General features: G+C 43.0%; 1 protein-coding gene across 1 annotated transcript in view; it reads left to right on the top strand.

Annotated features, from left to right (window-relative positions):
* CELSR1 (cadherin EGF LAG seven-pass G-type receptor 1) overlaps positions 1–20,817 on the top strand; it is a 179,395-nt gene that overhangs the window by 125,464 nt on the left and 33,114 nt on the right. Inside the window, exons 7-19 of the mRNA XM_017745892.1 lie at positions 3,215–3,372; positions 4,284–4,447; positions 6,101–6,226; positions 11,162–11,328; positions 11,791–11,976; positions 12,357–12,470; positions 12,789–12,963; positions 13,679–13,820; positions 15,522–15,642; positions 16,763–16,946; positions 17,743–17,844; positions 19,641–19,735; positions 20,051–20,260. Of these exons, the coding sequence (XP_017601381.1) occupies positions 3,215–3,372; positions 4,284–4,447; positions 6,101–6,226; positions 11,162–11,328; positions 11,791–11,976; positions 12,357–12,470; positions 12,789–12,963; positions 13,679–13,820; positions 15,522–15,642; positions 16,763–16,946; positions 17,743–17,844; positions 19,641–19,735; positions 20,051–20,260 (1,944 nt within the window). The remainder of the gene's footprint in view (positions 1–3,214; positions 3,373–4,283; positions 4,448–6,100; positions 6,227–11,161; positions 11,329–11,790; positions 11,977–12,356; positions 12,471–12,788; positions 12,964–13,678; positions 13,821–15,521; positions 15,643–16,762; positions 16,947–17,742; positions 17,845–19,640; positions 19,736–20,050; positions 20,261–20,817) is intronic.

The following is a 20,817-nucleotide window of genomic DNA, read 5'->3' as shown; positions in this document are numbered from 1 at the left end:
CTCTTTCCCAGCCTTTACTTTGCTAGGTTAAACTTGCCAAGTCCATTTTGCCTGTTTGATATGGTAAACTTGGCCCTGCTCTGGCTGCTGTTCTGTGCACCTGCTGTAATTGGAAGGTATTTTTAGTAAATGAAAACAAAACTGCCCAAACATTCTATCCTGTGCTGTCTCATAAAACTTTCCTCATATGCATCTGTGCAACAGCCCAGTGTTGTATTGCTTTTTTAGCCTTTTAATCTCACCATGGTTCCTAATTGTTTTGTAGTTAATTAGTAGGGGTTTTTTATTATTTTTCATCATTTAGTGCTGAGAGTGTCAGAGTCTGCAATAGGAATTGTTGTCATCAGATCCCAAGTTTCATGTTGTGGGTTTAATTCCCTTTCTTGCATGCAACTACTCAAAGTGATTATTTTTTTAAATTCATGGTACTCTAAATATCCTTTTCATCACCAGTAACCTATATTTAACATTAATCAACATATTTAATGAATAAAATCTGTTCCATGATTCATTGCTGAAGGAGCTCCTAACTCAGGCTTTCTCTGATAAAGTCAGAGAATGTGTTATTTATTTCACATTACTTCAAATATAGAGTATTGCCTATGTTAGCTGTTGAGAAGTTGAGTAGTGTGTAGTACTTGCCACATATTTTGAGCCCTTGTCCCATTAAATCACTAAGAAAATCTCTCTTTCCTTTTGCAGTAACATATTCTTGTATTTTGGGAAAAGTCTGTCCAAATTCTGTCAAATGAGCCTTTTAACATGGTCAGAAAATCACCTTGTGTTTGAACTAAATATGGTTTGAGCTGACAATATATCTTCATTCACTGGAATATTCCCTTTCTTCATGGTTTTGTGTGGTCATCAGAGCCGAAGAAATGCCAGAGAGCTGTGCTGCAATGAACAGTCAACATCTAGAGAAACACTCTTCAGTTTCTATGTTAAATAAAAGTAGAAAAAAATCAATTTGCTACTGCAGCTAGTGACTGTGAAGGAGCAGCTGCAAACTGCTGAGTCTCATCAGGTTGCAATCGTGATTAACATTGGGCAGATCCCCCCTGCTGCGGGATAAATACCCTGCCTTTGTCAAGGCTCCCATGTAAGAAACAATAGATTATTTCAGTGGAGCACAAGAACATAAATGTTAATCGAATCATTCCTCCGAATGAATAGAAGTAGCACCCAGAATGTAAACATTTTAATTTTGGAAGGGAGGGTCTGTCTGTTGGTTAGTTTTCTGTGTATTTTTTCATGTACTTTGAAAAGCCGCTCACTAACACTGCCATCATTGCATACAATAACATTTTCAGCACTTTGAATACGTGTGTTTCCTGTCTTTCCAAGCTAGGCAATGGCAAAGTCCAGGGACTATCGGAAAAAATAAAATCTGCCTTAATATCACTCAAGAGAAGTCAAAACCTTATACTGAATAACTGCCAAACTATGTGATCACGTTAGTTCTTGGTAGAGGAAATGGAAAATACTTTCCAACTGGAATTGACACCAGGAAACATATTTTAAAAATGTTTTTTATACATTGGGATAATTACCCTTTAAAATAAATTTGTCTCTACACAGATGATGAAAGTGATTGTATTTTAACAAATTTATGTGTGTGTAAGTGAAACAGAAAGAAGTCATTTATCCTCTTACTGCTTCCTTGTTTGCTTTACAAATTAGGAATTTCAGAATGCAGTCAAGCAGTACATGTTTTAAAACAAGTGTACAGCAAGCTACAGATGCCCACCCATCTTCATTTTTATATGAATACAGCTGTTGTTGATTAACACATTGTATATATATGTTTTGACTTTCAGTGTGTCTAGTTAGATCCTGCTGACTTCATTCCTGTGGGGTGTCCCTTTGCAAAGCCAGTAGAGTTCAGCTCATTGCTTCTCTTGTACCCATAATGTCCTCAGAGATCTTGCACCAGTGGTAGATGAAGACCCCTTGGCTCTATGTGAACACTAAATATGGAAACAGTTTTCTTACGGGGTTTGCTAGTTCTTCACTGAGGCTGCTACGCTGCTGTTTATACATGCACCCTTTCTTAACAGTCATAATGTACTTCTCCACTGGACAAATCTGTCTCTTTTTGAGTTTCTGCACAGCAAATATCATCTCTTGTCAGTCACTCTGGGTTACATCTCATCAGTTACAAAATTAGTGGAGATGACGAAGGATTCTTTTGTGGTGGAAGCACAGAAGTTTGATGGTTCGGATTGAATTCCTGGTGGTCCCACAGGAAAGCCTGTCTGTTGGGATCACTGAATTTCCCCACTCAGTAGGTGCTGAACTGGAGAGAACAACTGACAGCAGGTGATTAGCAGAGTGAGCCAGTAACAGTGGAGGTGTGAAGCTGAGTGTGATAATTCTAGTTTTGTGGCTCATGTTCACCAGGGCACATTGTGATTGGGTGGGCAGGAGTTTCCTACTGCCTGGGAGAAGCTGGAGGTGAGGAAAAGCCAGAGCTTTTATTGCTGCTCTAAAACACACTTTCTTTCCATCTTCCATGCTGCATCTTCAGTGTCAGTCTGTGTGCCGGCACCAGAGCAAGCACAGATCCATCCATTATTTTTGATTGTCCAGCTCCACAGATCATTGGCCTCTATTCTCCTGTAACTAGAAACTGAGGGCTTCTCAGCCAGCCTAGCAATGGGCAGTGGTTTTTCGTGCATTCCATCTTGTAGCTAGAACAAGCAGGTTTCATCTAAGCTCGCTCCAGTTATCAGACAACCCCTCGCTACAGCTTTTATAGAGGCCTGAACTCAGTTCCTGGTAGCCCTGACAGAGTATGCCCATCAGAGAAAATGTGACTTAAGCCTTTAGCCTCAGTTGTAGTATTACATCATTTTAGGGTTTTCATTCACTTGAGGTGAAGAGGTGCAAAATGAGCATAATTTATTAGAATTTGCTATGCAGAAGTGAAAAAACACCTCTTTGGTGTGATTTGGGCCAAAGTAGTTCAGCAGTGGAAAAGACCAAGCTACTTCTGACCACCCTGTGTATCATACTGGGTATGTGTGGACTCTGAAGTCAGCCATCATGGTTTTTCCTTGCCTAAATGTCGTGGAACAACCTAACTTGCGCTGTTTTGTTTATATATTCTACTTTTGTCCCCTTTGGGGGGTAGTAAGAAGTATGTTGTTGAGCTGACAGAACCAACATTTCAATCCCATGTGTATGTAGCACATGTGCCATTTATTTTTTGAAGCCAAACATTGGCCGATTAGGAATTCCCCATGGGCCTTCTGGAGAAAAGGTGGCTGTGGTGACCGTGGACGACTGTGACACAGCAGTGGCTGTGCGCTTCGGGAGCCTCATTGGAAACTACACCTGTGCTGCCCAGGGGACTCAGACTGGCTCAAAAAAGTAAGGATTCCTTATATTTGTGTTTTCTACTCATTCTCTTTTTCCAGCGGAGGGTCAAGAGCATGCAATTAACCACTGAGCACTAAGTGATGAACCAGTAAGTTGGAAAAAGAAATGACGTAACAAAAAAAAGTAACAAAGTTTCATTTGGGACATGGAATTGCTTCCATCATTTCAGTTAAGAGTCCTATCCTAAAAAGAGGTAGAAATAAAGGATATACACAAACGACCATTGAAAATCATTGGATGTGAAAAAAGGTTTCCTGTGAAGAAAGGAAAAAAAAATTTAGTACTGTTGAGTTTAAAGAGGAGATTAACAGCAAGCAACATAGGGGGGATATAAAGTAATGAGTGATAGCAGAAAGACCATTGAGATACGCATGGTGCTGTAATATCCTAAGAGAGGGGCACACCATAAAAACTGGGGCTAATCCAAATGACCAGATGATAACACTTCTCACACAGTGTGGAGTCATTTAGTAGAACCTGCATCCACTAAATGTCATTAAGACTAAGATCTTCAGAGGATTTAAAAAGGATTGGCACTATATAATAATTAAGTCATTATATAAAAACGTACTGCTTCTCAACCTTTGTGCTGAGCAGCATCAGCCAGTCCCTGCATGACTGGGGTCAGAAAGAAGTGTCCTATGGCTACACATTTTTATCTAATTTTCATTTTCTTCTTCATACAGGCCACTGTTAGGGACAGGTCACTGGATTCTATATGCACATGACAGCTCCTAAGTTAAAAGTCCGTGTTACTGGACGGTCCTTTGATTACGAGCTCTGGAAGTGCTCATGTAGCAGAGGGAAGTGCAGATCGAATGTGTTTATGGAAGCGATAAGATAAAGAACAAAACAAAACAAACTCTTTGCAAGAAATTATAAGCATTTCTTTGTTTCTTCAGATCTTTGGACCTAACTGGCCCTCTCCTCCTTGGTGGTGTCCCAAACTTGCCTGAGGATTTCCCGGTGCACAACAGGCAGTTCATCGGCTGCATGAGGAACCTCTCCATTGACAGCAAGCCCATCGACATGGCTGGTTTCATCGCCAATAATGGCACTCTGCCAGGTATGGGCCACTAGTGCCCCAAAGGTCAGCACCAGAAAGGCCTCTGCCACAGCTGTGTGTGTAGCAGGGCTTAGGATATCAAAGGGGCTGGCACTGTGAGGCGCCCCAGGAAGGGGAAGGGGACAGAGGGTTCTGAAATTACCCCTGTCCCCCTGTTAGCACTGTTGAGGGCAAAGCAGCCATGGGGCACGGACTTAAGGTGCTGCTTGGCATTGTGCTGCCATTGTGTCTCTGGCCAGACCTCATTTGTTTGAGCAAGGTGCAGTCCACACCTGTGCCATGGGGGCACACAACAGCCCGGCACAGGGCACACTTCCAGGATTCAGCAGCACACAGGAAAGGACTGGGCTTGTTTAGACTTTCTGCATTGCTGCGAGTTTCAGGCAGGAATTTACTCCTAAATTAACTTTTCTTCTTCTATTTTTTAACTACCTATTAAATGTCTGTGCCAGTTTGGACAAATTTGAAGGAAAATATCCTCTGATAGAAGGCAGGTTACAACCAACTCTCCCCCACCAGGTTCGGGAAAAAAAAAATTTTCCTCGGAAGAAAGTGAAAGAGATAAAAACTATTTATTTAACAAACACACGGGAAAAGGATAATAATTCTAAATAATAAAACCTCTTGCTTTGGAGAGAAACCTGGGAAGATTTCAGAGTCCTTCTGTAGGTGTGGTCTCTCTCCTCCTCACTGGACCTGGGTCAGTGTGGGCCCACCTCCAGGTCCTCGGTGGAAAATTCTCCCGGTGTGTTCTGATGTTGAAACAGCCCAGAAGAGAAGAAGTGAAAAAACAAAGTCCCAGGAAAACAAAGTTCACCTCTCCATCTCCCTCTGGAGAAAAGGAACCAAAAGCTGGCTGAAAAGCAAGCAGGGTGCTTCTTCCGCTCTTGCTACCGCAGCAGCAGGACGCAGAGGAGTGTGTATCTGTGTCCTTGAACAACTGTTTTGAAAAGTTCACTTGGTTTTTTTCCTCTCCTCCCTCTCAGGCTCAGTTTAAAGGCACAGAAAGGCACAAAGTTAATTTCTGGGCACAGAGCAGCAATAGGGGATGCACATCATAAAGTCACCCCAAGACAATGTCATTTTGCTCTGAAAGCCAAGGGGATTAGTTAATGAAAAAGACAACACTTAAAATGACTTTTTAATAAATTGTGTTTGTTCTGTAAATAAAATTCTGCAATCCCCTAAATCTGAAACCTGCTTCATGAAGCAGCCTGTTGGAGGTTCTGATTTGGTTTCCAGTCCTTGGATCCCTGATCAGGATTAGTTCCGGTGATTAGGTGTACAGAATGTTCTCATCATCCTAAAACTGGCTCCTACACACAAAAATGGAAAGTCCCTTCTGTCCATGCTGCTGAAGGTCTGTGTAAGAGCTAAATTGCAGTATGTTGCATTGATCGTGGATTAAGAAGGGAGTCATAGCATATGCCTTTGATAGACAGACTTGTCTTTATGCTTTTGACACATGATCAGCTCACATAAGCTTTTGCCATCCACATTTTGCTTCACTGACTTCAAAAATATTGAAAAAAAAAGCAAAAAACCCAAACCTGTAATGCTCATTTCTTCTTTTTACATAAAAACTCAAATACAGTCACTCAAAGCCTTTTTCTTATTAAAAACATGCAAAGTAATGGTTTTCCTGAATTGCAGGCTGTGCAGCACAGAGGAACTATTGTGAAACCAACTGGTGCCAGAATGGAGGCACGTGCATCAACAAGTGGAACACATACATCTGTGAGTGCCCCGTGCGCTACGGAGGGAAGAACTGTGAGCAAGGTAGGATGCAAAGAGCTCGTCTTGCTTTGTCATGTGTGCACTTTTCATTGCCTGTCATTACCACCTCATAGCACATATGTCCAACTCTGGTGCTTAAAGGTAACAGAAGATTGCAGTTGAGACTGTCACCCATTATGTATGTGAAATAATTTTAGAGATCCCCTATATAGTAGATGACATACTGTCATGAATAAGAGCAGCTTTCATTGATTTACTTACATAAGCAAAGTAGTTCCAAAGAACTTGGCAGTATTTAGTAATTTGTTCATAGTAATAATGCCTGATCCTAAGCCCCTTTAAGTCAGTGGAAAGAATCCCACTGACTTTACTGGGCTTTGACTCAAACTGGGGATGAATGTGCAGTTTTAATCACCACTTTTTGGTAAGAAGGCATTCTGTGCTAAGAAAGAGGACTTTCAGTTTTACTGGATTTCTCTTTGATTGAACACAATGTGCATAGATGTGTAAAACCTCATTACTAAAGGATAAAGAAGGAGCAGCAGGTGAGTTTTATAGGGTGTGAAGAACTTGGCAGTCAGTTTTTTCCCTAGAAGTGAGGAGTTGTGTGTGTGAGGAGTCCCATGGGGTTGGTGCTGTAAGGTGGCTGCTCCTTTGGAGTCTTCCTGGATGCTTCCAGGAAAGAAAACCTGCTTCTACTAGGCATGTCTTTCCTAAAAACAGAAGGCCAAATTCTGGTCCATGATGCAGATGTGGTAGGTGTTTGTTTTTGTTATCCCCCCTGATACTTAGCCCAGAATAGTGTTGCGGTGTGATCAAGGATTTTGTTCTTTTGATATATCTACCCCAAACTTCTTGGTTTATCTACCCCAAGCTCTCTTGGTTATTCTTGGTTACTCTGACCAGGGTGTGGACCCTGCAAGAGCAGGTCTCCAGATGAGGTGAATACACCACAGGGATTTGCAAACCCCTTTAGCACAGCATCCCTCAGCCTGGGCCAGGCCTAGGTAATGGCAACTACTCTTCCCTTACCTGAGAAGCAGCAGTATTAGTTTAAGTGGAGAGGACACATGGTTAAGTTTCTGTCTTGGAGATAAAGATTTGCAGAATAGGGAAAAGGAATGATGGAGACGTCTTCCTATGCTCCACCTCACACAGAGCCCAGAGCTGTTATTACTGCCCCTAGCCTGGTACCTACTTTCTGGAGCAGCTCCTCAAATATTTTGAGCTTCCCAGGTTTGTATGAAGATCTGATCTTTCCATGTGTCTCATGTCAAATATCTTTGTTGGTGAAGTTCTTGTGTTTTCTTCATGGTTGGCTGTTCTCTATGCTGCAAACCCACTCTGATGTATTCTGAGGGGAGTGCCAGGGCCCAGCTATGGTGTGACCTGTACTGGTGAAAATGGAGTACTGCTATCACGTGCAAAGACTATCCTTCCCTCTGACTTTGTCTTGCTTTCAAAAGGAAATTTAGAATTTGATCAAATGTTTGTTTTATTTACCATTTTTTTATCCCAAACTCAAGACCAGTCCATAAAGCTTGGGATTTAGAAAATCATCTCAGAACTGCCCTGTAGCCATCCCTGGAAACTCATTTTAAGTTCAGGTGATAGAGATGATGGCAGTCACAGCAGCACTGCTGCCCCTCATCCCAGCTGTCACCTCTGCCTCCAGCACTGTGCATTCCTTCATGTTCCCTTTGTCACTCCATAACCCCATGTTCTTGCTGATGCCTCAGTTTGTTGGGTTTTTCTGATAGTTTGAAGGTAGCAGGCTGCTTGCTTCTTTGATGATATTTGTGGGCCAGTGTCTCTATGGAAAAATTGCAAGCCAAGAAAGAAATGGATTGTTCTGGAATGTGACCAGAGATTTCAGGAGCCTGAAGTTAAAGTCAGGAGGAATCACAGATATGCTATACTCCTGTCTTTCAAGTTGCTTATTTGAATGCTTAGCTATGATCCTAATTTTAGGATTATTATTAGGCATCTATTTTTAAAAAAGTCTTAGATCGAATATTTGCATTTTTGAGTTGGAGTGCTGCATTTCTTCCATCCCTTTGGCAGTGCTGGTTCTGCTTCAGGCTCACAAAGACTTTGGCAAGTTACCAATCCACCTTTTTTGATTTCCTTCTCTTCAGAAACTCTGGGATCTGGTCTACACTAGTGAGGATGGAGTGTTTTGCCTTCACCACCCTCCTAGAACCTGCTAACTCACCTTCTGGCAGCTCTCATCCCCCTCTGCTGACATATAGAAGGGAGATAAAATTAAGGAAATATTAGTTTCACCTTTATTGTAATTTAATTATTTTTAAAATTGTATGTTGCAATACTGTGAAGATCTAGCAGCTGTGTCTGACTCACTTATAGATGGCCAATGTCATTGTGCTAGCCTTGGGCTGAACACCACAGGTCTGCACCTAAACATAAGCTTTCACATGTCCAGCACCCACACTGCAGGTGACATCCAGTGGGATGCTGGCAGCATGTTTCCCCAGGTCCTGTGTCTCCACGGGGAATAGCCCTCATGTCTTTCTGATGGCCTGTTAAATGTAGGAGTCTCTTCAGAGTGTAAGTACATACACAGGCAGTGCTTCAAAGTGACAAACCCTGGGCACACAACTGGTTTGCATCACTGCACCGCTGATGGCAGGGAGGTGCTGTGCTGGGAAGCACGTGGGCCTCTGTGGTGACAGGGGAGGTCAGGTCCCATCTGGGGACACTGGATGTGGGCAGCACCTCCATGGACAGTCCTGGTCCCGGGCATGAGGAAGGGCTGGGGGAAAGAGGGAGGTCAGAGGGGGCTGACAAATGGGGATTTCTGTTTAACTAGGAGGGGAAGGTGCACCCTGGCCCCAGGGAAGGGAGGGAAGTTGGGAGAAAGTGTGGGAAGGGAATGGTATTTGCAAGTACAGAAAGTCACCACCAGTGATAAAAGGAAGAAGGTGGCTAATTGCCATGCCAGTCCAGTTCTCCCAGGAGCAAATGCAAAATGCTTGCAAACAGCATTCTCAGCCTCCAGCAGGTGGGGAGCCCACAAGTTTGCATGCTGCCTCTGCTCTTCAGAGGTAGATGGGCTCAAAAACCTCAGCAACACTCTGGAAAACCAGTAGCAAAGTTGGAAACTGAGGTCATTGTGGAGGTCACCAGGGTAGAGGAGGAAGGAGAAGGCTGGCTTTTGCACAGGTGGAGCAAGAGAAAATAATCCTGCTCAACACTGATGTCCCGGTTACTTTAACATTGATGCGGTGCAGTGTGGGCTGATGAATTCTGTCCTGGCCCAGAATTGTGCCCTGGCCCAGACAGCCAGAACTCAAGCACTGCGTTCAAGTTTTAAGCAATCTGGGGACATCTGTATTTGGTGACAATCTTTTTTTAAGTTGCTGTCTGATTTTCAAGAGCAGGCTATGCTGCAGTTGTTCCACCTTATGCCTCTCTGGCATTTGTGGTATGACTGCAAAGGGGAGACCACAGGCTGGAGCAGGAGGGAGAAGGGCTGCCCCTTGGGGCTGCCTGCCATTAGCCTGATGTGGGGTGGTTGGGTAATCACATTTTAGGGAAGGACGGGTCAAGTTACACCTCTGGCTTGACTAGTAGTAGCCCACTAGTCCCTGAATTTTTGTTTCTCACAAACAGGAAGCTGAAGGGCTTGCACTTTACTCCAACTCCTGCACTCCACTCCCACCACAGCCTTTCCCTTTATAGACACCAGAAATGCAGACATATGAGAATTTGGGGTTTGGGTTTATTCCTCAAAAAGATACAACTTCATATCAACTTTACTCCATTTTCTGCTGTGGTGTCATCCCTCAACCTTTTTCTAAGGACTTGCCATTTCATAGTAACATGTACACATTTGTACATACGTGATCTCTCCTACTACAAAAAATCCAGAAGGTGTCAGCAGATATGGTAGTGTGGAGCAGAAAGGGAAAGACTGTTAAACCCTGTCATTTCACTGGCCAACTACACGGACTCAGCACATGATGCAATAAAATCTGGGTGCTAATCTGTGGTGGTTGCACCCAGTCTCCACTGCCTGCTTCCACTGGCAAAAAGCTGTCATGAACTTCACCAACATGCCCACAAGTAAGGACATCAGGCAGGGGCTGATGGCAGATCCACTGCAAGGTTCAATGTGTGGTGGAGGTACCGTGTGAGATGTTGCAAATAGCACAGAGCTCCCATGGTTTAATTTGTGCTTCCGATCAATGGGATCAACTAATCCATGGTGCTGTAACTCCTGTTACCCAAGGTAACAACTTTAAAATTCCAAGGGAGTGGGTGTTCCCATATTTTCCATCAGCAAAGTGTTTTCTATTGAAGGCTGTCACTGGTGTCACCCTGGGGGAGCTGTGCCTGTGCAAGGTTAGAGAGGAGGGCCACTCTTCAGCAGTCACCTCAAGATATTTAAGGCAGATGATTTAGGCAATTTCACACAAACTTTCTGCCTGTGAAAAGGCTGTGTAGCTGGTACAGCTGAATAATTTGGCCCTGGAGTATTCATAATTAGTTCATATTTCCTGTTGCCTCCCAGCCTTTTCCTGTGTTTAATCTATTAATTAGAAGCAGGTAATCAAGGTTATGTTGAAAACATCTGCAGCAACTGTTGCCCTCATACTTCCTGCTCTGTCCACCCACTCACCAGCAGAACTGTATCATCAGAGCTCCTGAGCTTACCTTTCTAGGAACAGCTCTCACGTGGGTAGTGCCATAGCAGTGTGGAGGTGCTACTTTCAAGTACAGGCAGCAAGACAAGATGCCTACCCCACAACCAGGGTAGTTTGTGAATTTGCACTATTATCAGCTGCTTCACAGTAACTGTCCTAGACCAGCTCTTAATCCATGGTAGATTGAATATAACTCAGTGGAAGAGGGACTAGCTCCCTTGTGTCATCCCTGTGACATAGCATCATTTTTTCCTCTTAACATTTTTCCTGAAGGATATCAACTGTTTCTCTTCTGTATTTTGATTTACAGCAATGCCTTCTCCTCAGCGTTTCAGTGGTGAGAGCATTATCATTTGGAGCGACCTTGACATTACCATCTCTGTGCCATGGTACATTGGGCTGATGTTCAGAACCCGGAAAGTCAATGGCATGCTAATGCAAGCCAATGCCGGGGCTGCATCCAAGATCAACATTCAGGTAAAAGTGTGGCTGCCTTTGGTTAGAAAAGAATTAATTAATTAATTCCCCCATCAGTGGATATGGCCAGATGAACTACATAGCTTCGTCCACCCAAAAAAATGCATGTCAATAAAAACATATCATTACTTTAGCCTTTTACAAAGATCAAAAAATGAATGATCAAAATATCATTATAAAAATCATATTCATTTAAGATTATTTTACTAGTCAGAGGTAGTAGTGGGCATTAATATAGATGTTAAAAATGTGTCTATTGCTTTGGGGTTTTTTTGCCCATAAGGGAAGTTGAAGTCTGAATGTCCAAAGTTATACAAGGAGTTCTTGCAAGCATTCCCATCTTTACACTTTGGACTTTTATTCCTTTTGGGTTGTCTTAAGAAATGCTGTTATTTTGCCCTTCTCCTCGTTCTGTGTCAAATACAAACGTAGCAAAAGAAGACATGATTTTTTTTTCAACAGATACTGAACAACTACGTGCAGTTTGAAGTGTACAGTGGCCTGAGCCAGGTTGCTAGTTTGAAGATGAGCCAGTCACGGGTCAGTGATGGGGAATGGCATCATTTATTAATAGAGCTGAAAAGTGCAAAAGATGGTAAAGATCTCAAGTACCTCGCTGTCATGTCCTTGGACTATGGCATGTACCAGGTAAGGCAGCATCGTAACTTCGCCCCTGAGCACTGCACAAATGCTTTTAGGAGGAAGTAGGATAAAGGACTGTGGACAAATACTTAGGCTGTGAGACATGTTCTGCAGTGATTTATGCCTAATCAGTGATACTAATTTTTTAAGCCTTTTTATCATAAAGCATAATAAATTAATATCACTGATTAGGCATAAATCACTGCAGAAGGTATCTTACAAAGAAGTAAGTAAAAAGTCATGTTCTGATGTCTGGCTCCTCACTGCTTTGGTATTTTTTCTGTAATCTACTGTCAGCTACTGCTCAACTCCATCACTATAGAAAGAAGGCTGTCTGTGTCACAGAGGATGATAGTGCTTCTTATCAACTCTCCTTTTCCTCACAGAGCACTGTGCAGATTGGAAATCAACTACCTGGATTGAAAATGAAAAGCATCATTGTGGGAGGTGTCTCTGGAGACCAAGTCTCTGTTCAGCAGGGATTTTATGGATGTATGCAGGTATGAAATGAAAAGTGTCACAATAAATTTTGAACTCATGAGAAAATACACAGTGAAAATGTGGGGGGTTACTTTTTATCCACCCTCAAACATTTCTCCATAAAAATTACCTAAGAATCAAAATATTAGAGTCTACCTACTGTGCTAGGTAAAAACCTGATCGCATAGGGGAAAAACATTTGAAAAAAAATCTGGGTTTGGCTTATCAGGTGATTTCTTTAAATTGTAGTCTCATTGATTGATGAAAATAGTGAAACACATAATACTGTACTCTGAAAGAAGACTCTTAATTTAAAAATAATTGTCTTTTGTCACCAGGGAGTAAGAATGGGAGAGACGTCTACAAACATAGCGACACTCAACATGAAACAGGCTATCAAGATTAACGTGAGGGAGGGCTGTGAAGTGGATAACCCTTGTGATTCCAACCCGTGTCCCCAGCACAGCTACTGCAGTGATGACTGGGACAGCTACTCCTGTGTCTGTGATCCAGGTAACCTGGTGACCACCCCATCCACTCCTATAGGAGCTGGATCACACCTTCATGCACTCATCAGAAGCAGCACAGCAGGAGCAGCAGCATGCTGGCAAAGTGTTCATCTTCTGATTCCTCATCTTCCAATCAGTATTACCCTTCTCACTGTTACTGTAGCACCCTGGAAGCTGCAGTCCTGGGCTAAGAATCCAGGCAACGTATCCACTAAACAGAAAGACAGTCTCTGGTCCAAAGGACTCCTTCTGTGCACCTCCCCTTTTCTTTTTCTGGTTTTTTTTTTTCATTTTCTTTCTCAGCCTTTTCTGCTGTTGAATTTCAGTCTCTTACTCTGCATCCTAAGCAAGATACTTTGAATGTTTTCTCTGTTTTGGAGCATGTAGCCAGCACATGCTGTCAGCACCCAGCACAGTCACCTCCCATACATGGAGCAAGAGAATACAAAACTATTTGTAGCACATGCCCTGAATATAAAACTGGGAACCAAAGGCACAAGGGTGCCTCAAGCATGGTAACAGACTGTCTAAAAGAATGGCTTACTATCATTTTGTCTGAGAGGGACAAGAGTGCTTCATTTCTGACAGTATCTCAGGGGGAATCTACTGATTATTGAAGGTGTGTTATTAGTGTAAAAGCTTAAGATAGACAGTCTTTTGGAGACATGCAAATCGTAAATTACAATGGTTGCGGTAATTTTCTTACCTTGTCTCCCCAGGGTACTTTGGGAGAGACTGTGTTGATGTATGTAACTTGAACCCATGTGAGCACGTCTCCACATGCGTGCACAAACCTAGCTCATCCCACGGCTACACCTGTGAATGTGGACAAAGCTACTATGGACAGTACTGCGAAAGCAAGTAAGAGAATTATTTTTTTCTTGGTTTCTTGATCCTTCCAGGTAGCTCTTCCTCTAAGGCAGCAGTCCTCCCACTTCCTTTTCTGCTCTAGTAAACTTTTCTGTTAAAATCTGAGTGGTATTTTAGACTCCCTTGCCTTTTGGTATTCCTGAGCTCTTCCCAGAAGCTATACAAACTTCCATGTTACTCAGGAGCTGCTTTTCTTCATCAGCAGCTCAGGGGCTCAACCAGTTCTGCTGTGTTACACAGCACTGCATCTCACCTGTACCTTGTAGTGGGCTTAGCCTGAGTTTGCTCTCCATCTCTCCCCCAGCTTCCCCAGCACACAGAACGATGCACCATTTTGGTGGCCTGTAGCAAGATAAAGTCACTTTGCAGTTTGGGTCTAGTCCCTGGGCTGGCAAAGAGCCATCTGTTCTGGACAGTCTGGGAGCCTGTGTCTGTTGCTTTGTGGGTGAAACGTGCTGATTCCCTCGTCAGCAGCTTCCTGGTCTCAGATAAGCATTCAGCAACCAGCCTTATCCCAGAGGCGGCACTTTGATTTAATGTAATATGGGCCATTCATGATGTGCAAATGAAGTGCATTTGTCTGCCCATTTAGAAATGGCTCATGTGATGTTTCCTTCCCTTTGAAAACTGCAAGCTTCTTCCTCTGCCTTTTGTTGTGTGGGCTTGCAAATGTTGGCCATGCTGTTGCCAGATTTGTCTTTCATTCCTCTGGATTAGTGACACAGAGACATTGTCCCTTGTCATTATCTGCTGACATCGTGTCAAGTGCAACATTGTGGTTTTCATAATCTAAAGCATTGAAGTACTAACCTAACTGTAAACAAAATTGGTAGTGGTCTTCGAAACAGACGAAAATAGCTTTTCTTTCCTAAAATGAGCAGCAGGGAGGGATGCCTTGTGCATTTCCCTGATCCCAGTCTCAGAGTTGTTGTCGTTCAGGCTGTTGCTTGACTAAAGACTCCCAGCTATCAGAGAATCAGAGGTCCCCTTGCCAGAACTAATGTTGGGGCATCTGTGGGGTAACCTGCTCAGAGGCTCACCCAGAATAAATAATACCAGTGAGAATTAGGGTTTTTCTTCAGCAGGTGTGGCCTTTGGCTTGCTGCTTAGCTTCCAGTGCTGCTGCACTCAGTCTGAATCATAGTCTTTGATCCATAGTCCAGATCAAAGCTGCCACCCTTCCCTCATCCATGTCCCCAGCCATGGGCCCTCTGCCTCCCCGGTGGCAGACCAGGGCTTTTCAGACCCTGTAGTGATCTGCCCGAGAAAGCCAGGTGAGCTGAAAGTAGTGGCTTTTCTCTACAGGATGAGCTTACAGCCAGCTTTGCACCTGAGCTGGTATCTCTGTAGGCTGGACAAGAAGCCCTCCTGCCCACAGAGAGTGGGCACATAAAGTACTGGGGAGCTGTACACCAAGGCAGTTTGTGGTGGTAGGTAAACCAGGGCACAGGCTCAGAGCCACCTGTACTTGAAAATATTTCAAGCATTCCCTCTACGGTTCCATAGCACTGATATTCTAAATTTTCCTGTATTATAGTGTATATATATTTATATATGTACTGATTGCTGGTTGAGATACATTACACTCGATAAGGTTATGGAGTTGAATGCAGATTTGGCCCAAAGCTTTTTTGCACACTTTTTAAGAGGAAACTTAAAATAACTGTCTTTCAATCTGATTTTCTTTAATAGGATCGACCTGCCTTGTCCCAGAGGTTGGTGGGGAAATCCCATCTGTGGCCCATGTAATTGTGAGACTAGTAAAGGGTTTGATTCTGATTGCAATAAGACCAATGGAGAATGCCACTGCAAGGTAAACAAAAGAAACCAGTCTTAGGTCAAAATTTCTGTAGTTTAAAAAGTAACTGTACCACTAATAATTACAAGTGAGTATCTGAGACAAAGTACACAGAGTTGTGCTTTGTATCACATATATATGTATGTGCACAGTGGAGTTAACCATTACCCAAAACATTTTGCTGGCACCACCCTTCTCCAAATCATACCATACAGCTCTTATCTTATTTGTGTTTGGAAAACCGAACCGAGAGGATGAAAGCCTGGCTCTGATCTCTGAAGTGCAGCCTGGTTTATCGGGGGAGATCAGACTGGGGTGCAGAGGAGTGTCGGTGGGGTTTTGTGTATCACAAGTGAGTAATAGCCATGAAACAGCTCGGGCCAGCTGGGTGAAGCTCTCCCCTGTGCAATGGCCAGCAAAAGGCCTGACAGCTGGAGAGAGCTGAAGGCTAAATGCTTTCCACAGTGCCATCTCTGATGAGTTTTCCGTGGACAGGCAGGGGCAGATGGGGGACATCGGAGGGGAGGAACCTCATCATGAAGGTTTTACAAAGGACTTCTCACAATAGGTTTTACAACTGGCTTGAATGACATCAGAGGAGCTGGGCCTGTGCAGACTGGCGTCTGTGAATCTGGCCCCCTGCTCCTTTCCAAAATGCCAGCAGGACACACAGCAACTGTTGCATTAAATGGAGTCAGTGGGGTGCCAGCTCCACGCTCTTGTTCAATCGTAATACCTCAGATCAAAAGCATGTACAGAGGTGATTTGAATATGGGATCATTGCTTGCTCTCCACCCTCTACATGAAACACAAATGCACAGTGCGGGAAGTTTCCTCAGTGGCTCGTTCATGCCGTACAAGAGCAGAATTGCAAAGCTGCGAAAACTGTAAATCCTCCAGGAGTATGTTTGGTGGGCACTGGCAACGAGTGCCCCAGGAGTAATGTGGGCCATGTACCTGCACTGCAAATGGCAGTGCAAACCCTGGGTCTCTGATAATAGTAATGTAATTTTTATCTGTGCTCTGCAAAATTAGCCCTTTTTATGATGTATGTGCTGCTAGAGCAGGTCTCAGAAATACAAGCATTTTGAAATGTAAGTCAAATACCTGGTGTCTATCATTTTGGTTTTTCTAGGCCAATTACTACAGGCCCCAAAGCAGTGACACCTGCTACCCCTGCGACTGCTTCCCATCTGGCTCCCACACGCGCGCCTGCGACATGGAGACGGGGCAATGTCCTTGCAAACCTGGCGTCATCGGGCGGCAGTGCAACCGCTGCGACAACCCGTTTGCAGAAGTCACCGTGAGGGGCTGTGAAGGTACCTCCTGGCCCGCCCGCGCTGCCCGTCAGCCGTGCTGCGGTGCGGGACCAGAGCCGCTGGCAGTGGGCACAGGGGGGACGCCGTGGTGGCCGCGCGGCTGTGTCCTGGGGCGGTGTGAGCCCAGCAGGATGGCTCCAGCAATGGGGGCTGCAGCAGCCTAAGCATACACCCCTCCTCCTAGATCTGTGCCAGTATGACTCATGGGGGCTGGGGAAAAGGAAAGCAAGCTCTTATCTCTTTAATTTTCCTCAAATGGGGGGAGCAAAAGACTGACACCAACTTTTCTTTAAACCTGAGTTGATCTGGCAGTGCAGTATTTTCTTGCTGAGCTGCAGCTGAAGAGGCGGGTGAGAGCCCTCACACCTTTTGCCCACAGACGCTGTGCCGTGCGCCTCGTGCACTCTGCCTTTCTTCCCCATCTTGTCCATCCTGCCTTTCCTCTCACCCACCCACCCACCATCCTTCTGTGATCAGCACAATGCTGCTGCAACAGCCGTCTCACCACAGTGTGTGGGTGAAATGAAACAGCAATGTTTTCCCACAATAAAGGGGCAAGCAGAGATAGGCAGAGCCAAAATCCAGAGCCCCATAATCATCCTGAGCTCTCCTCTGTCTGTCCAATCTGCTGGATAAGGAGCAGCTGATGGGTTACAGTTTGGAAGGCACTGCAGAGGACTGGTATCCTGACAGGGCTTTGGAATTACAGGAAGGTCCTTCAGGCAGGTTGAAATGTCTCATTGTTGTGATTTTTATCTTGTCAGAAAAATTGCATCATTTCTTTTTCTACTTTCAGTAATTTATAATGGCTGTCCCAAAGCTTTCGAGGCTGATATTTGGTGGCCACAGACCAAGTTTGGCCAGCCAGCTGCTGTGCCTTGTCCTAAGGGCTCAGTGGGTAAGTTCCCTGAGTAAATAATTACCTACTTTATCTGCATGCCTCTAAAGGAGAAGAAAAAAAAAAAAGAAAGAAAAAATGTGTACATAGGGAAAGGCATTAATTCATTGGGTCTAGACACTGCAGCATAGCTCATGCATATCATGAGCAGAGTACATTTGGAATACTAGCAATAAATAAATACAAAAGTACAGCAGATAAACATGTACAAAGAACAAAAATTTTCTATTTCCAAAAAAGCAGAGTCTTGTTTGGTTGGGCTTTTTTTGCTATTTATCAAGCAGTTCTTACACATGTAACTTTTAGTTTCTAGTGACTTAAAAGTGCTCTTTAGCCATACAGTTCCTCTGGTCAAAGATAAAATTAGGAAAATCGTATTCCTGATGACTGTTTTACTAGGTTTGCAGGCTACTAAAGCTAAGAGTTGCAACAAAACTCACATTTTTCCACACGATATCTTTTCCATAAGTGAAAACAGCTGAAAAACACCTTTTATAAAGTACATGAGCTGTGCTGTTTTGTATAACAGGCAAATTACAATCTGCTTTTTCATATATGTCTCTGAAAACATGTATCAAATTTTTGAAAACAGAGTTCCCAATCTTTTCCAATGTCTGTTCTATGGGAAATGAAAACTCTCTCTTGGTTCAGGACCTGGTAGCTCTCTGCTGTGAGTGCTCCTTAGGCTCAGGGAGTTATAAATAGTTATGTGACTGCCCGAAATATTTATTGGGGGAGGCCACTGCCTATAGGTGTGCACAGGATTTGTGGTCAACCTAGCTCCTGTTCTAAAAATTTTTAGGTGATAGAATTGATTTATTTTTTTTAGGTGAAGAATATTTTGGTGATTAAACAGTATAAAGTTGAATTAAAATGGGTTTTCTGCACTGTTCTTGTGGTTGATCCAAGTGTCTTTTCTAGCAAATAGACTGGCAGGCAATGTTGCTTATAGTAATTGCCCATTCTAAGCAAATTTTAGATCATTCAAAAAAGTAAGCCTTATAATAATGAATATTCAAACTAAGAATCTGAGGCTTAATTGTATTCACCTAGTCATGAAAGAGAAATAATATAATTAGATACAGTAAAATTAATTATAGTTCTTATTTAGATATTGGTAATTAAATGGGTTAGACACATGCAGTATGTTACGTGCAAATTAAGTAGCACAAATGTCAATTTTGAATTTGATTACTTGCAATTCATGGTGAAGGATCCTCAGCCAAGAATCACATTTTAAAATTATTTGACAAATAGTACAAAATATAGTAGGCTAAATTAAACAGTAAGCTGCTCACAGTCCATTTACAAGTGGCAAAAAGGCAATTATGCATGTTGGCTGAAGTGTTTAGCACATGCAGCATGCAGATGTGCTGGCGTGTGTTGCTGTGAATACAGCATTTGTCCAGGAGGTCTTCCTATGTAGGCTATTGCACAGAAATCTCAGTAAGGGTTGGTTTTCAGGAACACTTAGGAAGTGCAGAGTCTTTCTCTTATTTGGTAAAAATAAATGACTGAATTAACTTGAGAACATTAGGGCAGTGAGGCTGAGAGCAGTTGGGCAGGGCTTGGAGCTTGCCTGACTTTTCTCCAAAGCCTGGGAAAAGCTGTTCCTGAAGATTAGTAGACTAACTTTTCTCTCACAGGAATCCCCAGTTTGGAAATTGAAATACATGTGTAGCTCTAAGCAACTTGAAAATGTAGGAAATCTGAAAGTCTAGGATAGTTGAAATCTATGAATATTTCCCTTGAGCAATTCGGAACATTGTTTGCCATTGATGCTTTGTTTCCTTCAGGAAACGCCGTTCGCCATTGTAACATTGAGAAGGGCTGGCTGCCTCCGGAGCTTTTCAACTGCACCACTAACACTTTTGTGGATCTAAAAATCATGGTAAGCTGTGTTTTCTCAGGTTTCCCTTTATTTTGTAAATAATGATCAGTTTGGACTCCATTTTGATATCCCTGCACTCAGTCTTTTGACTGCATCCTTGAACACCCTTATTTCCCATCAGGACCTTTGTGCTTTTCTGGCTCTCAGTTATATTTGTGGTTGAGTTTTGTTGCCAGCTCTTTCTCAAGACAAACAAAATTTTGACCAAAAAATTCCTTTGTGCCTAAATTATAAAAAAATCCTATGATTATGATTGTAACTAGAATGAAAAATACCCTACATAATTGGGTTTTTCTTCCTTTTTATCTGGTTCAGAATGAGAAGTTACACCACAACGAGACCAAGCTGGATGGAGACAAAACCATATGGATCGTGAGAGCGCTGCAGAATGCCACCAAATACACGCACAGCTTGTATGGCAATGACGTGAGGACAGCTTACCAGATGATGATCCGGGTCCTCCAGTATGAGAGCCAGCAGCAAGGGTTTGACTTGGCAGCCACAAGGGACGTGGAATTCAATGAGGTAAGAGAAATACTGGATACTGTGCTGAGCCCTTACAGTTTCCCGTAGAAGTTAGGTGGCTGTGGGTAATTAAATTCATCTTTGACCGAGGTGAAGTGAATATTGTGTAATTGCTTAATCTGTTCCACAAATAAACCTTTCTTCTCAGATTAGAATGGAAAGTTGGTTATGCATGTGTCTATGCACGCACATGTGTGTGTAATACAAATATAATATAAAGTGCTTTTCTAATAAATATCATCATAGTAACAGCCAAAAGCAATATTCCCCGTATGAAAAAAAAATCATCAAGTTAATGTGTTTTTCCTGGCTAAAATAGTTTTGTGTACTACAGTTGTTTTTGTTGTAAAACATGCCTAATGTGATCATGTTCATTTAAATGTGCAGCGAACCAAGTCCAAACCAGTTACTGACTCTGAAGGTTTCCACTAATTCGGTTTGAAAACACTTGAATCACGAGTTGGTACATTGAAAGACATTCCATATCATATTGGTATTGTATGGCATATACTAAAATGTGTGCCAGAGAGCTTCTGCTACTCAGAGCATCCATGAAA

This window comes from Corvus brachyrhynchos, unplaced genomic scaffold (assembly GCF_000691975.1).
Source record: "Corvus brachyrhynchos isolate BGI_N302 unplaced genomic scaffold, ASM69197v1 scaffold239, whole genome shotgun sequence".
NCBI lineage: Eukaryota > Metazoa > Chordata > Aves > Passeriformes > Corvidae > Corvus > Corvus brachyrhynchos.
The sequence above is the reverse complement of the archived record's forward strand: the minus strand, read 5'-3'. Positions and strand labels throughout refer to the sequence as shown.